Source organism: Aulonocara stuartgranti (assembly GCF_965226115.1).
Source record: "Aulonocara stuartgranti genome assembly, chromosome: 16".
Lineage (NCBI taxonomy): Eukaryota > Metazoa > Chordata > Actinopteri > Cichliformes > Cichlidae > Aulonocara > Aulonocara stuartgranti.
In genome coordinates, this window is record NC_138952.1 from 30,730,815 (window position 1) to 30,754,815 (window position 24,001).

General features: G+C 40.1%; 1 protein-coding gene across 1 annotated transcript in view; it reads right to left on the reverse strand.

Moving 5' to 3' along the window:
• The window catches only part of tbx15 (T-box transcription factor 15), a 33,677-nt gene extending 9,738 nt beyond the window's left edge, over positions 1-23,939 (reverse strand). The window contains exons 1-6 of the mRNA XM_082507757.1: positions 23,374-23,939; positions 17,149-17,356; positions 14,256-14,357; positions 6,875-7,046; positions 1,377-1,544; positions 1,063-1,127 (exon numbers count right to left, since the gene is read on the reverse strand). Of these exons, the coding sequence (XP_082363883.1) occupies positions 1,063-1,127; positions 1,377-1,544; positions 6,875-7,046; positions 14,256-14,357; positions 17,149-17,356; positions 23,374-23,560 (902 nt within the window). The 5' untranslated portion in view covers positions 23,561-23,939. The remainder of the gene's footprint in view (positions 1-1,062; positions 1,128-1,376; positions 1,545-6,874; positions 7,047-14,255; positions 14,358-17,148; positions 17,357-23,373) is intronic.
• Positions 23,940-24,001: the final 62 nt, after the last annotated feature.

Consider the following 24,001-nt stretch of genomic DNA (forward strand, 5'->3'; position numbering starts at 1 on the left):
GGAGCTAAATGTCTAAAATAAAAACAATCAGCCCACTTTGAAGCTAAAGGTGACCGTGAGAGAGATGAAAACTTGGTACCTTTGACAAAATGTGGAAAAACTAATAATCAGCTCACAGCAGATGTCAGAGACAAGCAAATATTTACAGTTAAGATTAAAGATGTATGGATACTTGTTCATTAGCTAGTCACAGTGCAGCAAACCATATTCTAGGAACAGCAACATGCACCCACTAGTGATTGAGCCAGAAGTAACAATATTTGGACGAGGTGATGGAGAGGCAGGTTTACCGCTAAGCTCAGTTAATAAGCCGCACAGGTACAATATATCAGTTCCAAGCAACAGACTAGTAAAATACTCAAATTTACTCAAAGATTAAGTACAAACTTCTTGGACAGTCTATACATCCCAGCAAGTAATATTATTTGTTGGAAAGGCACCAACAACACAAACATAGGTGGGCCTTTACTTGAATCAGTATTGATATAACCGGGCATTAGCTACAACCCTTTGTCACAACACCTTTCAAAGCAGAAACAACTCCTAGCTTTAAGTCTTAATAAAATCAAAAAGTGGAAATAAATAAATACATAATAAATACATACATCAGTATCTGTTCAGTGTTTTGACAGCGTTTGACATTGATTTCCAGTTTCAACCTGTTTATGCACGTACAGGTTATTAGTTTAAGACCTGAAAATCAGAGGAATGAAACAATGAAAGCAAAAGAGAACAAACGTTGTTTTCTCTCGCTTGTGCATCAGTGTGTCTGTCTGTACTGCAGATCTGGGCAACAGCTGCATGTGTGCTATCTTCAGAGGATTATTTCCACAATAAAGGTCACACAGTGCAACAATTAGCATGGGGTTCTTTGTTTACCCCCCATAGAGTCTAACAACACAGAGGTTAGATTGATTGGAGAATCTGAATCACGTGGTTGTTATTTATCTCTTTGCATGTGTCAGCTAAGACTCAGTATAACTGCTTTGGCTGATAACAGAGACAAAGCACTGAAGACACCTAAGGAGGGTGTATTGCCTGGATGATGTTGTAACAATGTACCTGTTTCTTCCAGAGTCTCTGAAACCTTTGGCAAATGGGTTGCGGTCAATCTTTAGTCTGGTAATCTGCAGAAAAGGACAACATAGAAAGAGACATTTTATTTATAAACTTTCAAAAATGCTTGAGTAGAAAATGCCATCGCTATAAAATGTGAGGATTTTTAAGAAAGCAGATTATATAAAGGGATTTTTTAAAGCTTTTCAGAGATGAGTAATTTCAGAGCACTTCTGAAATTACGTCTGATTTCTTTTTTTGTTTTAAAGTAATATCCTGTAATCAGTTTTTACTATGGTGATAAAGTCAGAGCTGAATACCTGCTGGTTCTGATAAGCAGTGACTGTGGTAAAGACTGTCTCAGGGAAGCTGAAGGTCTTAACTCCTTCCCCACTGGGCACTGGTTTGTTTGGAGACAGTTCACTGCTGAAGTCCTTCCTGATGACATGAACACGAGGCTGATACTTGTGCATGGAGTGGAGGATGATCTGTAAATATGAGAAAAGAAGAGAGTGAAGTGCAGTCAGTCATTTTGTGTGAATGTACGCAGGGGTGCGTAATCTGTGAAGGATGATCTCGGTAGTTACAAATCTGTGTGTGAATGCATTATAGGTGCCTTGAAATGTACAAAACACTCAAAATACAACATAAAACCTCCGTCCTAAAAAAACGCTTTCTTGTAAACATCAATTAGCTGCACTGATTCCCGACCAGGGCTACGTGACATTAAGCGGAAACAAAGTTCTCACTGCAGTGACGCTGGCTTGAGGATTATTTCACATTATTTCACAGCAGAGCGGAGGCGTCAGACAGTGTCGGCCCCAACCTCGCCTCAGGCTTTCAGTCTGCTCCTGATTAATCTGAGAGTGAGAAAACCTCCCCAGAGCCAAACACCCACAACCCCCCCACCACCTCAGCACTCTGTTACAACAGAGGGGGTCATTTCAAACTAGAGCCGCAGGGGGAAAACACCTCTGAATATCAAAAACATTACATTCAGTGTTCCAGACCTCAAATCACACACACTACACGCACACGAATCATGACTGGGCATCTGCGTGGAGACGCATGTGCTGATCTGCAATCCTCATTTTAAAGACATGTCTCCATCTGTGTTGCTCGGTATTCATTTTTGTGGTGTTTTGGCATGCTCTGCCCAGTGATGACCTGCCAATCAAACTGCGTGGGCGGGTGCTGTGGTGTATCTTTACCCGGGTGGTCAGAGGAACGGTCTCCAGGCAGCACGTCCAGGCATAAGTTTTGCACCATGGAAAAAATACTTTCACATTTTGTGGGTTGTTTTCAGACTACGTTTGTTTCAATTGATAAAACAGAGCTGTGAAAAAAAAATTGATCTTGGAGATTTTAATGTTTAAATATAGTGATATCAAATCAATTTGACAGAATGTGAAATTCTAAAGTTTCAATTCGTATTGTCTGCCACTCCAGCCATAAGCGCTCGAGCAAAATCCAGTCGTATTTTCAGGTTATTTACAGACTTTAAATAAAATGTAAATTATCAAAAAGGAAAAAAAAGTTAAAATAATGAAACAACTATCTTGTGGTTCAAAGTCACACTTTGACTCGCTGAACTCAGAACAAATGACTCAAGGAGCAGCCAGAGGACATCAGCTGACAGTTGTTCACGCTCAAATACAATTGTTTAATAAGTGGTGTTTTCATTTCCGTGGTAGGTAATGACGTTCTTTGGACCCCCTTTGAAAATAATCTGGACATTCACACCAGGGACACCAACACATGCACATAACAGATGTCGCGTGCATGTCCACCAAGTTAGATCCCGTTCAATGTCTAAGGCACATTTGGCTTTAATTGATTTTTTTAAAAACATAGTTAAAACACTTTAATGACCATAAACAATTAGTAATCAAAGCAAGCCTGTGATTTCAGCTGTGAAAACGGTCGAGGATTCACTGACTGTATGTGAGTCAGCTGTGTCTCTGGAAGGTCTTTTACTCAGTATAAAAGAAAAAGGGGCAAAGGCCTCAAAGCAGACTGTAGAAACATCTTCTGTGGCATTTTGAACGGTTTCACACAGCAGCATTGATACGTTACCATGCAATGGATCATTAACAAAGAACAAAACAGAAGTAACAAAAAATGTTTTGGCTAGTCGAGTCTGCTTTAGCATTTTATTAGGTTTTCCCATAGAACAGTGAGAGAGGGACAGCATGAGGCAGATTTGAAGCTATAAGAATGCAGACTGAGGGTAATGAGTCCATGCAGGCACTGAGGTAAGAGAAGCTTTTAGCTTGCGGCACGGTTTCCCCCGTGTGCAAATGACACAAAACTGCTGGACGGAGAGTTTTCACCGCATTTGAAAAATAAAAGCAAAAAAAGCAAAGTGCAATCTTGATATAAAACAGTTACACTGTTGCTTTGACTAACATTCAACAGTCTTGCAAAAATACTTGCAAATTAATTGCATGTTGATAATAACTGCAGTTTAAAAATACAAATAAAATGTGAATGCATTAGTAATGCACGTACAATAACATAGTTTAAAAAGTGCACTTGTTTGTAATCTCTTACCAACTCAAACAACACACACTTTAAAAAAATGTAATTAGTTTGCCAAATAAAAAAAGGTAAAACAAAAAGTTACAGTAATTTGGTTGATATCATTACTGCTAATATTTTTATGTTCAGATTTTCTATAGAATAGCATTATTATGTAAAATGATTTATATTATAAGAATATTATATTGTGAATTTATTTTTAACTTTATTTTTCAACATAATCATCATCAAGATAGCACGAAACTGTATGAATGTATAAAATAAACTTTTATAAGCTTAGATTATTTAAAGTATATATAGTGGAGCACAGTTACTGGTGGAGTATAAGTTCCTGCTGGATTTGATGTCACTTTAGATTATTTTAAATTCCACAAGAAATTCTTGTCCATTTTATTTCATGTCATTTATTTTACGGTTATGTTAACATAAAGAAATTCATTGTAAAATAATAATTTACAAAAAATAAACAACATAATATGAAAAACAATAAAGTTAATGACATGATTAAGTTAATGTGTTTTTATATTATTGCTGTGTTATTTTGAATTGAGCAACCTGGGCATTTCTTTCATACTCGACCAAAACAGAATGATGGGATGAATTTTATCCTTAATGAATGATGGAGCGCTGCAGGTTAAAAGAGTATCTAAAGTCATGCAGTCAACAATAAATCATGTTGTTTAAGCTGATAATGTTTTGTATATGTGCTCCATATTTAACCCCTGTCTCTAAATATCTCGAGGTGGACTTCCAGCGCTGTCTGCGCTTTACTTTTAATTCAGATTTTTGATTGTTTAGCTTTACACAGGTGAGATCACCTCATATCTGCTGACAAGTGCTGTGAATGGATCAAGTTTTTATTGTAAAATGGCAACGCTGCTCTGATAATGCGCTCGGAGAGACGTGCAAAAATATTGATTTTGCTCACAGACTGCTTCTGTTGTGACACCTGATGATTCATGACACGTATGGTTTCTGTTTGTGATGAGGCAGACATTTCACGACACCACAAGTCAGGAGGATGAGTGAGACGTGGTGAGGTTTCCCACACAGGAAGCTCCGAAATTAATTTTCTTTGGCCTCTAAAGACCCTCCAGGGAAACAAAGACCCTAAAGCCGAGCAGCAGGAAAGGAAAGACAACCTCCCGTCACTCTGAAGAAGCCCTGCAAGCGAATCGTCGCGCGCTGACGCCCAGATGTTGTTACTTTTGTCACCACTGAGCTGATGTGATCATCTGGAGAGCAGCAACCTGCCGTGCCCACGCAGTGCGCTGCACAAATGTGGAACCCGCCATTTTGTCACAGAGCAGGAGACATCTCTGTCATGGCGGTGTCACTACAAGGCTTCTATAAAAACTGTATGATCTTTTTTCTCAGTAACAAAGTTGATTTGTAGCAACAGAAACTCTGATCTCTCAGACAGACACTGTGTCATCCTTCCTCTCTTAGCACCAGCTCTCCTTTAGTTTCTAAAAGCACATGGAGTTCATGCAGACTCGAGATGACAGACTTTTATGGCGGCTGTGGCTAGCATGTTAGCAAACAGGTTGATATTTATACATCAAACAGGTTGCTGAATTTAGAATAAACTTAACTTTTGATTGACTTGTTTCCTCCATCAGTGTTGATAAGAAAAAAGTAACGTTCGAACTCTACTCCAACAAACCACTCAGTGTTTATGCAACGTCTGCTGCTGGCGACTGCTGACGTCATAGGTAGCAGTGCTGCTACACAAACAACCTTAGGTAGTTTTCATATTATCTGTATTATATTTGGCCATTTTTTTTTAAGCTAGGGCTAAGCATAAGAGGACAATTAAACTAACAGCTTTCACTATAATTCCGTTCACATGAAACTCATTTCTACCATAAGAGGAGGAATCAAGTGGAAATACAGGACTGATTTTAGCTTGCTGGCCACTTGCTGATTATATATAAGGAGGGCAATAAATCAGACAAATTATGGTCAAAGTTTTTGCTTTTTTGCTTTAAATATTTCACCTATGAAGCCCGGATAACATATTTTAAGCAGCCAAGAAGCAATAAGAGGCTCACTATAGCTAACTACCTCTGTTACTGACTGGATACAAGCAGGGCAGTAAATCAGAGAGACTGTGGTCAGACTTAAAATTTAGCACAGTGATGTGGCTGCTGGAGCGTACTACAAATCAAATTCAATCATTTAAATGACCTTAACAAAATCCCCCAAGGAAAGGAAAATGATATATTCAAACAAGGAAACTTTTAATATCTTTCCACTTTAATCCTCTAAATGAACTCAGAGCAGCCCATCCTTCGAAAAAGGGGGCGGCCTGAGCGTGAATGCACTATATCTGGTTCGATTGTGAACAAGTCTCACGGCTCTGTGAGTCCCGAAAGCACAAATTCTACAAAGAAACGTGTCAACTTTCATTTCAAGAAAACACTTCAAAACATTTCCATCCACAAGCTGCCACACAGCTCCAGGAGTGCACCGAGTGCATGTGTATAAATCACAGCTTGAACATTTAAACCAAATGCAGCTCAGATAGGTCACTCTGTTTTTGTATGTCATTGTGGTCCAAAGTTTTATCCACACTGCTGCTTCAGCTTTTATTTAAAATATTTCTAGATTTTGTTCTAAGATATAACGACGAACATAAACGACGATTCCAAAACTTTTATTTGCAAATTTTAAAAACGTAGTGTTGACAAATAATCTGCTTCGTATTCAGATTATTTAGCTGCGTAGCACCATTTACTCACATTTGATTGGCCTTTGGGTCCAGTGGCCTTAAAGTTGCACATGGGCCCTTCAGCAGCAGTTTAAGGAAGTGAGCTTAAAATTAAACCATTAACATTTTACACTGCATGATTTCATGGCATTGTTGTAAATATGCTTGTACTACTTTACATTATTTGGGAAACATCGAAATTATTGCACATGGACTAGCAAGAGAGGAGGTGAGCATGACTGATCTAGTGTTTTGTAAGTAAGTTCTACTCTTCATGTGTTTTCACTGTTAAGTCAATACAAAAAAATCATCTTATTAAAAGAACTTGTAGAACTTGTATTTTTTAAAGTTACAAATCAGTCAGCCATGAAGAAATGTGCAGTTGATCAGCTTTGTTATAAATTCCAGACACAGGAAGAATTTGCTTATTTCACACTACAATTGTGGAGGGGGTAGATTTGACCAGACATCAAAGTGGAAGTGATGAAACATCCAGACTCAAAAGTGCCATAACAGATGTTTTGTTGTTGTTAACTTAGTAGCAGAGAAAAGTCTTGTGCTTACATGCCCCTGGTCATCCAGCTCGTTGTTGGTGAGTTTGAGCTTGTCAAAGCTGACCACCTGCCTCATCCACGTGTCCCCTGAGGCCAAAGAATCTGGGTGGATGTAGACCCGCGGAGGAACCGGAGAGTCTGCGTTTCCCGCCACCATCCACTTGGAGCTGTGGTACACATACCTAGAAAACACAGTGGGAAACCTGGTTTAAGCAACGCTGGCGCACACAAACGGATACACGAGGATGAGTCTGAGCTTATGCTAGAAATACAAAGGTTTCATTTGACATTGCATGTTCTAGAAGACCTGTGCATGTTTAAATCGAGTAACTCTAAATGTTATGGTAAACTTGTTTTTTTCTATGTCTCTTCACTGAGACTTCTTCTGCTTTGATTTCTTAATCATGTTCCCCAGAAAGTTAGTCCATGACTAGTATTCCCTCCCCACTTCACTGTTTTGAAAACTCATTTGAGGTTATTTGAGGGTTAGAGGGGTTATTATAAAGCCTGTTTGGATTTCAAATAAGCTGGAGTGATTTTCTTTTTTCGCTTCGCTGGAAAACAAACTCCAAACACTCGGCCACGTTGCCACAACACCGGCTGTTAAAAAACTCATCTGCTGTTTCTTCATTGCGCTTGAAATTTCTAACAAGCGCAACATAAAATATTCCATATGCAGTCGCACGCTCTGCTGCATAGTTTCAATTAAGCAAAGCCGTAATATTTGACGATGTTGTGTGTGAGTTTGGGTACAATGGGGCGACCCACCCATTAAACAGCAGGGAGAGAGGGAGAAGAAAGCGAGAGAGAAAGAAAAAAATGTGACAAAAGTAACTGACTTTTACCCTCATTTTAAAAAGAAATGACAAGCCACAAGTTAACTCTGTGTGCGCTGATTAAAAAAACAGGAAAGGACAAAGAAAGGAATGAGTGCGATGGAAAACAAGGGAATAATGCAAGAAACAATGAGGGGGAATTAAAATGCGTGGAGACGAGACGGGCGGCCTTCGGGAGAGACGGACACAATGAGGGAGATGAAATCAGCAGACGGAAAGGTGAAGGAGAGATAGGAGTGAAGCGCCGAGAGAGGCTGAGAGTGAGTGCGGGAGAGAGAGTGGGAAGCACAGCTGTTTGCTTTTAGTTCTGGCCCTGCGCTCACTTGAAAGTGTTTTATCTGCAGCGTCTCTGCCAAAGTCATCACTCACCCCTGAAACATGGACAAAACTCTCATTTGGTCCTTTTGTTATTGCCTTGAAGGGCTGCACCACCCCGTTTTACCACACATTTATGTCCAAGACCAAAAATAAAAAGAATATACCAACTCGGCCTCTTTGTGAGCATTTGAAAAAGCATATAGGGGGTGTTTTTGGGAATGCTGGCAAACACACCCTCTGGCCACCATATTGGAGCTAAAGTCAGTATGCTATATTACATTTGTAAGTAAATGTTTGTCAGACAGGAGGAGTGGTTCGTGCTCTGTTTGGGAGCTTTGTGTTTTTCACTTTGCGCTGCATTGTTGTTTTTTAACTTTTGCTTTTAGGAGCCTTGCATGTTTAAAAAGAATGAAGCTTAGCCAGTAAGATTAAGTCCAAAGAAAGTTAGGATTGAGAGTCCCGTTTTTGCATTGCTACAAGCTGGAGCATTTAGCCATGACCCCTTACATATGCCTATGACACTCCAACAGCTCGCACACATCACAGCATTGAAAAGCCTGGGAAGGCCCGTGTGCTGGGTACACTGATGTGTGCGTTTTTAGCAAACAAACTCTTAAAAATCCTCACAAGAACGTTTTCAATGCTGAACTAGTAAAAAGTCATTCAGCTTACTTAATATGTTTTCTTAAGTGGCTTGGACTTGAGGAGTGAAGACGCATACGCACACACAGACACCGACTGAACTGCAGGCTGCATCTGCAAATGGTCTTTGTTAACAGCCTCGTGTCTAATGCACTCCACAACCACACAAGCCAAAGTTTTCATTGGTATTTCTTCCTCTCTCTCCCCTGTTTGTTACACCATAAACAGCGTAATCATCACAGGAATCCAGTTTTCAGCAAACCATGACGAAGCTGAATGTTTCTGCACAGTTTGCAGAAACCACATGATGAGATGCCATATTAAGCCAATTTGATTCTGGGGGGTTTTTTTACACTCATTATTCCAATCCATTTCATCATTCATTAATCTATGATGGATTCGTTCTTTGTGGATTTCCCACGCACCAAAACAGGAGTTTACATGAGATTTCTCCCCACTCCTGATCACTGTTATGACATGTTTTTACCTGGTGTTTTGACCTGAACAGGTGTAATAATAATATAATATGTATCTTCCTTTTTTTTCTCTTATTTTTGCTCCATTTTTGGTCTCCACCAAAATTGAATAAAATATCGGTTGGTAATAATTCTCTGGTTGTTTGTTATCATGAATGATAACATATATACTCCCACACTGAAACTTTATAACAAATACATCTTCTTCCCGATTGTAAATATCAGTTAAAATATAACATGTATAAAAGGTATTTATTAAAATGTCTTTGCTTGCTATTAAATGCAGAGATTTGGTACAGTTAACAGAAATCCCTATTTGACTACCGTGTTATCTAATATCACCTCCACACATGGCCCTGACTTTTGACCTTAACACAAACACACATGCATATGCAGACCCACAAAGGATGCCAGGCGTTTCTGTAATTTCCTGTTTGGACTGCTGTTTAGGGTTATGCTCAGCGTAGTAGAGAACGTGTTAAGAAAGGAGGAAACTTTAGCCCCAAACAGGACTGGAAATCTGATTAGTCCCTCGCTTTCATCTTCCATAAATCTGCCATCTGGCACCGGCACGATCAATAAAGACCGGACTTTATGTGACACTCTTACTGGGCAGATGGGGGTGAGGGGAGGGGAACTCCGTCCCTCAGCCAGCACCAAACCATACAGCTGACAAAACTGAACTGCAACGCCTGGCCCAATTCTCAATTTTCTCTGTCTCTCACACACACAGACACACAAACACAGTCATATAGACTGGGACACTGAAACACACAAATAGAAAAACACACAAGAAAAAAGAAGGGAAAAATGGTTGTCAGTCTGTATGTGTCTGTATGCATACACGTGTGTGTGTGTGTTTGTCCAGCTCATCACACGTATACTCTTACAGAGGCTGGCATGCACATAAAAACACATATTTACACACTTGCCAAGCCCGGACAGTATATTGAGTTACTGTACTGACAGAGTAAATATTGCTATTGAGTTACCATTCAGGGTTGACTTCTGAGTTTGTAAGAGAAGACCAGCAGCTCTCCGTACGCATACACGTGTGCTCTTGATTTTCTATGCTTGGGAGGCCCAAACTGCCCTGCGAAGTTATTTTGTAAGTTCTCACAGGATCCGTGAAGCAGGGTTACTGTTTATAAGAAAAATACTGGGATTATTCAAAGCTGAAAGTGGGCTTAGGGTTCAGATGAGGTACCGGTTAAGGCTGATGTCAAAGTGGTCCTCATAAGTATGTCAGACTGAAGGCCCAATGAGGCGTGTTTCCCCTTTGAGTACGCATTCCTTAATGTTAGGCTTCACTCATTTTTATATGTGTGTTTCTATTTATATACAAAGATCTAAGGTCCTCACAAACTGCCATAAAGAAAAAGAATGTCTGGAATTGATGTGATTACATGAATCTGGCTTTGAACGATCAGATGAGTTTTGAGGAATGAACGGCGGCTGTGCATGCAAATCTGACAAGGCTCTTTGGGTGTGTGTGTGTGTGTGTGTGTGTGTGTGTGTGTGTGTGTGTGTGTGTGTGTGTGTGTGTGTGTGTGTGTGTGTGTGTGCTGTTGCTCTTTTAATTGTTTCTGAGTATCATATGGGTTCTTTTATTTCTATACTTATGAAGATCAAACAACAGTCAAGAAGGTTGATTTACTTTTACAACTTGACTTTTCAATGGAGACTATGTTTAAGATATAGTTGGTGAACCCTGGTTGGAGGAATTACTGTCTATCTTTGGCTGTTTCTGTGCCTTTTCTACGTGTGTGTTTTCCTGCTTCAACACAAAAGAACCAAACACAATCCTAACAGAATATTTGCTAATAGAAGCAAATAAACATTTGTTTAAAGAAAGTTAAGGACAGTCAATTTTCCAGTCAACGTACATTTACAGCATTTTTAAAATTAAGATGGGATTAGTTTATAGGGTTGGGAAACTATGATTGACCCCATGACTAAAGTAACGTAATTATTTTTGCATACATCTGTCTTTTATCCCTGTAGATGTCTGCGAATATGTTGGTGGCTGTTTGATCCATTTTCCCATTTCTGTGCAGGAACCTGCGCATGTTAAAGCAAAACTGCAACGTGCACTGCCACACACTCGAAGCAATGAGGTATGCTTGAGGAGCCAGACAGACCCCACGCTCAATGGCCTTAACTCAGAACGAACCAAATGACTGTCCACATAAAAGAAGTGTAATATATGGAGATTTAATGAGCGTGGTACCAATGAGACGTTCCTAAGCAGGGGCAGTGAGCCCAAGTAAAGCAAGTCGATTCCAATAAAGACCTTATTTCCAGACCCCAAACTCCCTGGGACTCTGAGACACACCAGTGACAGCTCCCAGCTCAGTTTGCAAAGCCCTGTGGTAAATTCCCCAGCCAGGAAGAAAATCCTATTTAATTTTACAAGATCTTCTGGCCTCTAAAAATCCTCCATGTCTTGGTTCGCTGGTGGGAGAGCAAGGAGAGGCGGCAGGGCAGAACGTCTGCTATACGCTCTGGTGGAAAACTTTACATTATTAAACAATGAAATGAAATGAAGGGTGCAGGGAGGTCAAATAAAATGCACTGATTGCAGAAGTCACTTTATTTTAATTTGCTAATTTGTCTTTTATGCAGACTTTTATTTCTTCCTGATGAATGAATTTTAATTGAGTTTGAGTGGTCGTGGGGGGAAGTGGAGATTCTCTGCAGGGAATGACATGGTTTTGTTTTGCAGAAAGAGAGGGGATCTATTTGTGGTGCACTCAGCTTTTGAACAAATAGTCACTCTCACACGAAAACAAACTAGCTCGCTGCAATCATCTTTCGTGCAACAAAACTATCTGCTTTAAAAATATGCCCTGTAAAACACTGCCGATACACTCAGATCTACCACACACACGCAATTATGTTGCCACTAAGTCAGTCAATTTGATCATTATTAATACATATATGTTTTTAAAGTGCTTGAGCGCTATATCAATTTATCTATCCAGACAAAAGAAAAAAAATAAAGAGCTGTTTATGTTTTCTCATCATTGAAAAACATTGTTTAAACATCTGAAATTAAATCCACGCTGCAAGTTAAAAACACACTTCCAATTTAAACTGAAGATGTCAACCATAACTTTTGGATTATAAGAACTAACATGAATATTTTCTTAAACTATAGCTAAAGAAGGAAAAGTATTATTATTATCAAACATAAGACAGGTTCCATTTTTTCTTCTGAATTTTGAATATTGATTATGATGATGCAACAAGCGCAATAAAAAAAAACTGCAGCAACAGAGCAGGAGAGAAATGGAAAATGTGTTTAATGCTTAAAAGCACTTCATCGTATAGCTCACGGCTAAATAGTTGCATTATAAACATCACTAAGTATGAAAAGAGCATCGCAGAGAGGTTAAAATGTAAGAAAAAAGCTTCGCCACTCTGTGACAGACTGTTTGGATCAATTGTTCAGCAACTGAAGTTCAGTTTTAAACAACTTCACGGAATCTAAAGAAGTGTCTGTGGTGAAGTTAAATCTGCACATATGACAACAGCACAGGAAACAAGGGTGCAGGTTCTAAACTGCCCTGTCTGCAATCAGGACCTATAACCTATCATTTAATCCATGTTTTTCCCCATTTCCCCAAAAAATGTATAAAACTTCAGATCTTAAAGATTTGATAGGTGCTGTGGTGCTAGTTTCACTTAAATAAAGATTTGCATTGTGTTTTTATTCACATTACATGACAGCACACCAACCTTTTTAGAACAGGGTTGCATTTGTTTCGATCTTAAGTTTTCAGTTTTCCGTAACAATGGTTAGACCGAGTGAAACAAATGTGCTGGGAGAAGACGCAACATCAAAGTAAGTCATTGTTGGATTTTGTGTTATCTTTAGGATTAGACATGTCGCAGTAATAAAACATCGATTTTTGCCATTTTTACCCTTTCAGGTTATTACACCTCACCTTTGCTAAATGAGATTTTTCTGTCTGCTTTGCTGTGATTGCTTTTAGTGCTTAGGGGAACCCACTGCCAAATCACTTGAAACACAAATAGCAGCATCTGTGAAAAAAACTTTGTGATTGAGATAAGTATGTAGGTCATGGGTTATTTGCCTTATTATTGCTTCAGGACAAAGTTCCAGCCTGTATTAGCAATAATAAGAATAAAACCAGACGTGGTCTGTGTAGAATATGTGCAGGTGAACCCCAGCCTAGAAAACTTGGACGGTCAGCTACGGCAGCAGCAGGTAGATGTGCAGCGTTGCATTTTTCCCATTTTGACCTCATTTTTTCCACCCGTTTCCCTGATTAGACTCGAATACTGAGTGTTATCCTATTTGCAGGCAGACTCTGGCTCTGCTGCTTGGCCAGTGGGATGATGAATACATTTCAATCTCCTCTCTCTGGCTCTGACTTCAGGGGCCAATACTGTCTGCCTGGATATCAGTCTTATTGCATATCCAGAGAGATTCATCACATGCGAGCCTTCTTCCTACACATGCTCTCCTTAATCAAATGATGGGAGCAACTACTTTTTCCTGCTCGGCCAAGAAGACGACAAGAACACCTCAAGTAGCCGTTTTGAAAAATGTGAAGCAGGAAAAAAGCTGCAATATCTTTGTTTAATCCAAATCCTGTTATGTACGACACCAACATGAGAAATGGTAGGAAGATGAGAACAATCCAACTAGGTCAAAATGTTTACGCTCCATCCAGCGTTTTGAGAATCATCCAGGAAAGTAGAGTTTTGCGTCCAGCTACAGCAGCAGCAGGGTGCAGGCTCGCTCGTGCGTTCCCACACAGAGATGTGACTGTGCATGTTTAGATAAAATACAATTACTTAGTATTTTCGCCACAGTTTAATTCTTGACGTGGGTGAAAAGCATCTGAAAGAACATTTAGACCATCACGGGACATTAAACTTTCCCACCAAAACCCAAAAGAACGAAATCATTTTTGATTTAATGGCATTTGGGTAGGGAGAAGTCCATTTCTGCATTTGAAAGGGAGTAGAACAGGAAGGGAACATAAATAAACTTTCGTTAGCGAAGGACCTCTGTTTTAGATGCTACTCACTAGACTAGGCTACATCAACCTTCACGCCCATTAATGTTTGTGCAAACAGGAGGTACCTGTATCTCTTGTTGTCCACAGGCACTATGTCCATGGCAATGTAGTACTGCTGATGAGGGTCCAGACCTGCTATCTTTACACGCATGGCTGGAAACATCCTCCTAGAGGGAAAAAAGCAACATATGGTAATAGATGTGAGAGCGATTTATTTCAAAATAACAACATACTACATATATACGCACACACACGCATACACACACCTATAAATATATAAAATTTATATAAAATGTAATGGTTTTGTGATTTTCATTAGCTCATTCTTCAGATGAAGTGACTGTGCTACTAAGAAAAGGGGGTCTCTTTTTTACTCCTACTGTGGAGTATAAAACATATTTATGGCTTTAAATATTTACAAAAAAAGTTTAAAAAAAAGAAAAGACAGGAAGAAAAATTGGGAACAAAAATAAGAACACAACAAAGAAATGCTGCTGTATGCACATCTGTCACCCTAAACGCGCCTGATGTTTGTCATGATGCAGCACTGCCGACTGTGCAGACACTCGTATTAGGAGCATGAAAAAAATACACTAATGATCATAACCACCACATTAAATGGTGAATTACACTAACAACAACAATAACAATTATATTAATAATGATAACAATACAAGAACATTGATTTAAAAATATTTAATTAAACTTTTTTCAGCTTTTGCTCTGTCAGCCTTCCCTCTCTGTAATGAGGAAACATTAGTGTGTATTCATTCATTTGAACAGTCCGGCTATTGTTGACGCAGGGATGTGAGACAGCACGCAGGCACATTTTAGGCTGTTTATGCTCATTAAAACAGGCGATAAGTAGACTAATTATTCAAGACATTGGAATCTCACTTCGTTTGATTTTCCAAAGATCCCAGATTTCTGTGTACAGTTTCAATTAGCCCTGATTATTCCTTTAATAGCCATAAATCCAGTCTGGACAACTTCTGCCTTGTACAGCTGACAGTCTTCTGAGCTTTACATATTATCTCCAGATTTATTTAATATTTTAAATCACATGTATTTTTTTTACGTTTCTTGAACATATTTTTTAATTATCCCCTTTGCATCTATAAGAAAAATGCTATTATGCTATATATATATATATATATATATATATATATATATATATATATATATATATACATAGTTGATTTTTCTGTGTGTATCATTTCCATTATTGAAGTGGAGAAGAATCCTCATTGTATTATCCATTCTGCCAAGCCAGTGACCCCTGACCTTTGGCTTTTAACAATACTGTGCAGGTGTATTACCTTATTTTAAAACAGTTGAAACTGCCTTTTATCCTGTATCGATGATTTATTTGGATTTTATGCCTAAATATTATCAACCAGCTCTTCATATTTGGAAACTATAGCCTGCAAAGCCTGAGACTGGAAGTGATGCAAACCGCATGAAAAATGTCCAATTTAAAGGGAAAAACTGCACCCATATTAAATAAAAGTTTGTATATGGAGAGGGAGACATTTCAGCTTAATTCCTCATTTTGCACTTCAAACGCCGCGTTGTTCGGCTGTGCGTTTAACGGTCGTAAATCGGGGCCTGCCTAATGAGAAAAGAGGGCTGTTTTCTTGCTTCCCTTCTCTTCTGGATTTATGAGCTTATTATGAGCAGGCCGTGAAATACGTTCGGCGACGGTCGCGTCCGCCTTCACTCTGCTTCGGCGCAAACTGATTGCTGCTCTATTTATGAGCCGATTACCAATTTAAACCCAATTCATAAAAACGGCCAAGTGTAGTGTGTGACGGCGGGAGGAGGGCGACATGAGACCGTATTTCAATCTGAAGAGAGGAAGAGCTGAGAAACAGCTTTGGGTATATTTGAACTCAGGTTTCCAAAGTGTTGCAACAGGAAAAGAAAAAAGCTCAATAGGATGGACCAAAGCAGATCTCATAATAATTCTTCTAAATGTAAAACAAATACAACTCACCTGTTAAACTGAAATAATAATGATAATAATGTAGTGTGCGATATTTTTAGAATTTATTTTTTTAGCTGTGTTGCAGAAAGGAAAAAGCAGTTCTCCCACAGGCCTACATACATTTCTACTATAGTTAGGGAATGGAAGTGTTTTTAATTATCAATACTGCTAGTAGTAGTAGTATTGATAATAATAATATTTTTAATAATAATAATTTTAATAATAATTTTAATAATAATAATAATACAAACATGAATGAGATTTTTACATGAACATTTCGCAGTGTTTCCTAAACATTTTGATTCAATAGACCTAAAACATTTTAAAGAGGCAAATTGTTCTACGGAAGTGTAAAGAGTATCAGAGTGTAATTAGATGGAATAACAGATACAGTGTTAAAGGGGGCTATTTGCCTTCAAGTGGAAACATTATCAGAGGTGTTGTTAGTCATGCCGACTGTTGTGGAGCGAGCGGGGAAATGTCGGAAACGCACGGCGCTGCGGGCGCAGGGATAAAGGTACTTCCTTCAGGATCCGCAGGTCAACTTCTGTTCTCGCTCCGTGTTTGGACTGTTGGCCCGAGAGAGCACAAAAAAGCCGGAACATGTTACAGAGATTAATTAGAAGCAGGTCTCCTTCTTTTCCGACATCAGGAATAACCTGCCGCGTCACGAGGGCCTGAACGCAGCACTGCGGCCTGCATGTGCAACACATTAACACCCTCCAGACAGAGCGCAGAGGTGTGTGTGTGTGTGTGTGTGTGTGTGTGTGTGTGTGTGTGTGTGTGTGTGTGTGTGTGTGTGTGTGAGAGAGAGAGAGAGAGAGAGAGAGAGAGAGAGAGAGAGAGAGAGGCCTGCGGGAGAGACTTGTTTTCATACGCTTACCTCTAATTAAATAAAATAAAGAAAAAAAAAAGATGGGTGGATGTGTGTGATAAGTTTGGATGGAGCAGGGGGTGTATATGAACCTTACCTGCCGGCTTTGGTGATGATCATCTCCGTGCCGATGTCGTGGAAGCGCTTCCACAGGTCCGCGCACTGCAGCTCCACCTGAATCTCATCCATGGAGGCCGGGGGAGACGGGTCGCAGGGGCCCGGGGCCAGATCGGCAGATGAGCCGAAAGAACACGACGTCCTCTCGGCTAGACCTTCTCCGTCCGAGCCGGGACTCGCCTCTGAGTCTGAGGGGGGAATGAGGAAGATGAGAAGGCAGCTCTGAAACAGTGGAATTAAGCGCTTTAAGCTTTATGCAGGAAACTTGGCACGGCCAGAAAGTACAGCGCGGTTCTCTCGGCTGACTCCAAATCACCTGCCGGCTACAGCCGGAGAGAAGCGTTTGGCTTACTGGCTCAGGCTCGTCATGGAGTTCTGGGTCGGTGTCAAAAGCAGAATAAATGCTGCGTAAAGGCCTTTGAAAAGCGACTTAGAAAATATTAAATTTTAAGTCGGGCCACACAATGAAGAATTCTACTGGGAAACATTTAGCAAATGAAATTTCCCCTCAAGTGTTCCTCCTGGACCAAGTTTTACAGACTGACCGTTCAAAGTCATCAGCGCAGTCACAGCGTTAGACCAGATAAAACGTTGCTCCGATCTTGAAGCAAATCCAGACCTACAGGAGAGCTTTTCCATCTTTCTGAGCTTCTAATTCCCCCAAAAAACAACCAGAGTGACCTCACTTTATTTCACGTCGCCCTATTTCAGTGTGCTTTAAACTAGCAGGCTACTATACAGCGGACAAAATAAAAAGCACACCGAAGAAATTCGAGTGGCTTTCTGTGAGAAGTTCAATTTACTCCGTTGAAATACGTCACCCAAGCTGTAGCTGTGTTATTTAGATCAGAAACACTTGTTACTTAAGTTTGCATTCTACACTAAAAAAGCTACTTTCTTGTAATAATAATAGAATTAATTTTAAAAAACGCTGTAAAACCCCCAAATCCCTTCCACCGAAAGAGGAATGTAGACTTACACAACCAGCAGTTGCTCTGCCCCCTTTTCTCTGCTTGAATCTGTAATGTGATTTAACACATGTGATGTCTTTTAGATTTAAAATTTCAACCTTTAGGGCTTAAATATAAAAAAAAAAGATCATCTTTTTTTTCCAGCTGGGTTGCCAAAAACTTCACTGCTCAAATCTTTGAACCTGCACTTTATCCAGATAGAAACCTTCACAAGATCACCACATGCTTTCTCTCGTTTCACTTTTCTCAGAAATAGTTTATAGCCGAATATCCTACACACTTTCCAACACCACCACCACTACCACCACCACCACCCAGAAAGTAAAAAATAAAAAGAATCTAATAATGTATTATTTATTGAGGGCCCTGACACAAGGAGGTTGACTTGGCAGACTAAGGGCACACAAATATGGTTATGTAAATGCAGAGCTGCTGAGAGACTGGACAGAGTCCCAGGCGAAAAAAACACCGAGGCGCAGGCCGAGCCAACCCTGCTGGAAACAAGAGAGTGAAGGGGAGAGATAGGAAGAGCAGGGGGCGAGGGGTGCAGTGACCACAGAGAGACGGAGAAAGTCTTTCTATCATCTTCTTGGGAGATCCTTCCAGTGTCACTGCAGCCAGTGAGGACTGTCACACATGATTCCCTTTAACTGTTCACACTCATGCACACAGTCATTCAGCTGCCCCCTCACACTTTATAAACACATGCTCCTGGTGCCAAAGGAAGAGGACAGGATGGAGGGCTTAAGTGAAATGAAGAAAAAATCACGTCTGTATTGCTCTAATTAATTTTTAAAGGGGCCTGTAAGGTTAGATCAAGCAAACTCAGGGCTTTCAATGAAAATTAAACACCTTATTTTATTAAGATAAACAGACTTCTATTGTTAACCTGCTTTAGACATTTGCTTTTATTCTTTTTTTTTATTGGTATATAATTTTCATATAATGTTTTGGCCTAGGGTTGAGTGTTTTCAGCCTTGCACCACCATCAGTCTCAATAATGTCCGCAGTGAAGTTTGATTAACTCTGTTTCAAGCTGTGTGGCACAACTGTAAGTCTGTCACCAAATTAAAATAAGAAGCTCAAATAAGGGTATAAATCTACAAGAATATCATTTGTCAGGTTTCAGTGTTGAATTGGGGTCTTCTAATAATCTAAACACATTTGCTAGTTCACTCTAACAGTAACGAGGTTCCAAACAAATAAAGAATGCGAACTTCTGTGCCATCAAAATTAAGCTCGATCGGAATATTTGCAGTAAACATGGGCTGAAAAGCTACCCTGTGCAATCCACTATTGGCATCTCAAGCTAGTTGATGGTGTGTGAAGCAGAGGCGCTCAGAGGAAACAGATGCATTCCAGACAGCATGAGCAGCTCGATTAAATGAGATAATTTTGGTATGAATGTCTTCAAGATGCAGAGGGGGCGAACCAAAGGACCAAGCTGGAGCCGGGCCGCCCTGACACTAGGCTGAAGGACTTGTCCTCTGCCACTCGGCGGCTGCACACACACACGAACGCAGAGCTCTAAACCTAAATGACAAACAGGCAAACATACCTAGCAGCAGGTAGAGCTCAATGTGTGCGTTATGTCCATGTGTAGATTTAAATGGCACGTCTGAGGTCAGGTCACAGTTTAAGAACTCAGAGCAAATGTGTCAAAATCGAGCAAAACAGGAAACACAGCATAAAACCTTTAGTCCAGAGTCGCACAGCGCCAAGATTATAAGACCTGGGTTTTTGTTTCAGAGCTTAAGTTCCCACTTTATGCTGAACAAATAAAAACTGACATTTATTGATAGACAAAAATTTGCCCACTCAGCAGAATTCTGTCATGACATCTGCTGTGGTTAGCTACACACACACACACACACACACACACACACAGAATATCACATAGGGCCAGCATCTTGTGGTTCTTTAAGCTCATGCCAGGCCTTATTAAATTGAGACTAACACTGATGCTAAGCCACTAATTGGCCAGAACTGAATCGTCTGTGCTGTACATTACAGTGGTCTCTTGTGTTGCAGTTCACATTTTGTCACTACACTGTCAGCAGAACTCAAGCGGGGTTGAACTGTAAATAGATAGTTATTAATATGTTAATAAGGAAAATGCTGGAAGTAATGAGGAAGTAGATTATTGTTATTTGAATTTATTTTATCACCAATTAAAACTTCAAGATCGGATCTATATCATCAGTGTAAAATACTGGTTTAAATTATCGAGTATAGATGTCTTATTAATTTCCTTCTAATGAACAGTACTGACCTTTTTAACCTGATTTGGGCTGCAACACTTCAAAACAATTCCACAAGTAGGTAATATTACAAATCATGCAACTTTTTAAAAAATTGAAAATACATGCCAAATATATCCCTTTGAAATGATCTGCAAATATCCGTTTGATGTTGGGGTGCACTGATAAAAGATGTCATGTCTTAGGTTGCAAAACTGGAAAAACGCCATCTGAAGTGGACAGCGGCGGTTTGCCCAGCATGAAACCAGTGAGTAACACCATCCACACCGTGAGAGCACCTGTTTCCTACACTGATGCAGACTGGAAGTAAGCAAACTTCAAGCCCATCTCTCTCTATCAGCTTGCATGCTTACACAGAGAGGGAGCTTTTGGAGAAATGGCAAACAGAAGGAGCGGTGTAGTGACATTAATATATAATTTTACATTGACCTTAATAGGTTATAAATACCCGATTTTTAGCAAAATGTCAGTTTGTTGCATGGCTTCAGTTCTGCGTATTAAAAAGTAATTATTATAAATTACCGCCATACAAATCGCATAATTCTGAATTCACAGTAGATGTAGTTTAACTTGTTAATCGATGTTTTAATGGATAAATATTATGAGTGTGTGGTGGAAGTAGTTCTGTGAGGTCTAACAAAACAACGTTTTTTCAGAGCTAACTGAGCTGCTGAGCTCTTCCAGGCAGGCTGTTAAATCCGAGCCTGGTTCAGTTCTGTGCTTGTCTCAGTCCTGCCCTTGTCTTTGAGGCTAATAAACGTGTTATACGACCAGCCGGCTTCCAGCATCGCCTGGAGTTGAGTAAAAATAAAATCACTCCGTTAAGGATTCCTCTAAACCACATAATCTGACCACAGAGACTCGCTGTTCTCGGTCACCTCCGCCCGACGCGCCAAAGTGGAGGCTTTCGGACTCAAGCAGGGCCCGCGGAACCTGCCAGGAATCCGCCTGCTAATGAGCGGGACAGAGGGACCAGGAACTGGTCCACTCAGCCACAAATTCTGAAACTATACAAAAACTATGAGGAGATGAACTTAGAGACCTTTCTGCTCCCCGCTGCAGCCAAAAACAACATTTTAGTAAATGACTTGAAGGTTTTTTTTCAGTGACTATCAAGCTTTATTTTTTCTTGATGCGTTTACCCTTTCAAACACATACAGAAACGAGCTGCTTGTAATCAGCGTTTAGTTCCACCTTCCTCATTTCACCACGGACGGCCTTCAATAACAACAAACTTCCCAAGAGAGCTCCTGGGAGGCAAACCCTCGAGAAAACTATAGTTTGGTTTTGTTTATTCGCTTTTGTTATTTTTATTATTATTGCTTTTACTCTTTAAGGTTTGCGTTTGGATCCGTTTGAAGACCGGAGAGTAGCCGTGCGACCCCAAAGGTCAGACTGCTGCAGGCGGCGAGATAGTGTTGGCCTGAGACCGTCTGAGCTAGCTCAAGGCTCAAAGCTCAGCTTCTACCTTTCTGCGCATTCATACAAACATTTAATGAGCAGTGATGCGGTTATGATAGAACTTGATTCACACAGGCCCACGCGGCGAACTAATGTGAATTCACATGTGCATAGCGTACATTATCTACACGGCTCATTTAGTCCTCTATATTAATTTTACTTTTCAAGTGACCGACTTAACAAAAATCTTTTTTCGTGAATGATTTTAAAGATAAAACTAAATTGAATTGCAGCTGAAACCCGTGAAGCGAAAAACGAACATTGTGAACTCAAAGGGAAGCCTCAAGGTATTTAAAACAAAAAACAAACAAAAAAAACAGTCAGGGTTATTTTGCAGGGTTACTTAATCTCCACGCATTACGCCTTAAGATTGCTGAGACAAAACAGATTATGTTTTATTTAAAATAATTATATTGCGCAATGAAAATATAGAAATGCTGACTTGGCGCAAAAAACTTACAATGAAGTTTGTTTTGAGCTGCAAAAAAGCTATGATTTAAAAATTAAAATAAAAAAAGAACAAACTATATAAACTTATTTTTTTTAATTGCTTCATCGCGCATGCTTGTTTTAAGGATACGTATAAAACTACTTACAATAAAATATAATTATTTTTTGCCACGCTTTCTAAACTGTGATATTTATTTCACTCCGTTGTTATTGTTATTATTATTATTTAGTTTTCCTTTGCTTTTACACAACCCGCCTTTCCACTACTTGAGTGCAGTTATGAACTCAAATATTTCATAATCATCTTGTGTGACTGTTAGTTTCATACAACACATTTAAAGCGCTTACCCGTTTTAAGCAGATGACGTGACAACATTTGATTTCTTTCTTTTTCTCTAAGCGTTCTCTGTGCGCACTCGTGAATGGAGAATGGACGGGCTGCTCTGCGAATTTGTGCGCCTTAAGCGCAAAATGCAATTCTCCACAGAAACGTATTTTTTAAACTCTCATCAGAGGACAGTGTAATTGTGACTATTTAAAGGCTGCTCCTCTTCGAGGATGAAACGTGTTAGACTGAGTGGTTAGTTTCAACCAGTGCACCTTCCTGCAGTAAACTGAGGCCTCCCTGCAGTTCAAGCAGATTATTGCTGGGCTAAAATGGCTCAAGGAGCAAACAGCTGATTCAAATGTGTTTTTATGTGTTTCTGGTGCAGCTTCACATTGTAATCCGCCAGTCCAGAGTCAAAACTTGGCCAACCCACAAAAAACCTACCAAATATCAACTAAGTCCTAACATTATTATTATTATTGTTGTTACTGATGAAAATCAACGCATATGCTGAATATATGAGACAATATCCCTGTAGACCAAAACGCATAACTCCACAGGCTTGCATCTCAGTCTGTTTAATGTAAAGAGCTGAATAATGTGGAGCGTGGACTCTGTGTGCTCTGCACGGGGTTGGGTCATTGAACACAGAGCCACGTTTTGACTCGGGACTTGTGGATTTGCGGTGCTCTGCAGTGACATTTGAGCGATGTTGTGCGTGTCTGCGCACTGACCGGGATCCATATCCAGACAGTGCGCCGGATCCTCTCCGTCCGTGGCGAGGCTCTCCATGGACAACTCCAGCTCCTTCTCCTCCCAGCCCCGGAGCTTCCTCTTCTTGTTGGAGCCGATCAGGGCTTCCACGGAAAAAGCGTGGGCTCTAGAGCTCAGAGCTGCGGCAGATCGCCTCCTTTCACTCATTTCTCACAAAATCCACCCTAAGTGGGGGGAAGCGGCGAAAAACCCACTCCGTCCGTCCAACGCAGCGAAGCAAAACAATCAAAAAAATAAAAAGAAGAAGAAGAAAAAATGCACACGTCAGTGTTTACAGCGGATCGCAAACTCACCAAGTGTCCAAAGTAATCCCAACTGTGACTAGAAACGCAGCGACAAACTTTTGGAGGACTGTGTCATCCTGGCAGCGCGGCAGGACTCGGTGTTTTTGATGCGGTGTGCTGCTTCACGCGTTTCTCCGTGCTTCCACTCCGTGTCTTTTTCTCTCTCTGTCCCCCTCACTTCTCTCTGATTGATAATCACTTCTGGAGGAGTCTTTTTTCTCTCTCTCAAAGGCGCAGAGGGCGGCTCTCCTGCGCTCTGGCAAAGCCGCGTGTCCAATGAGAAGTAAGAACACAGAGCAAGACA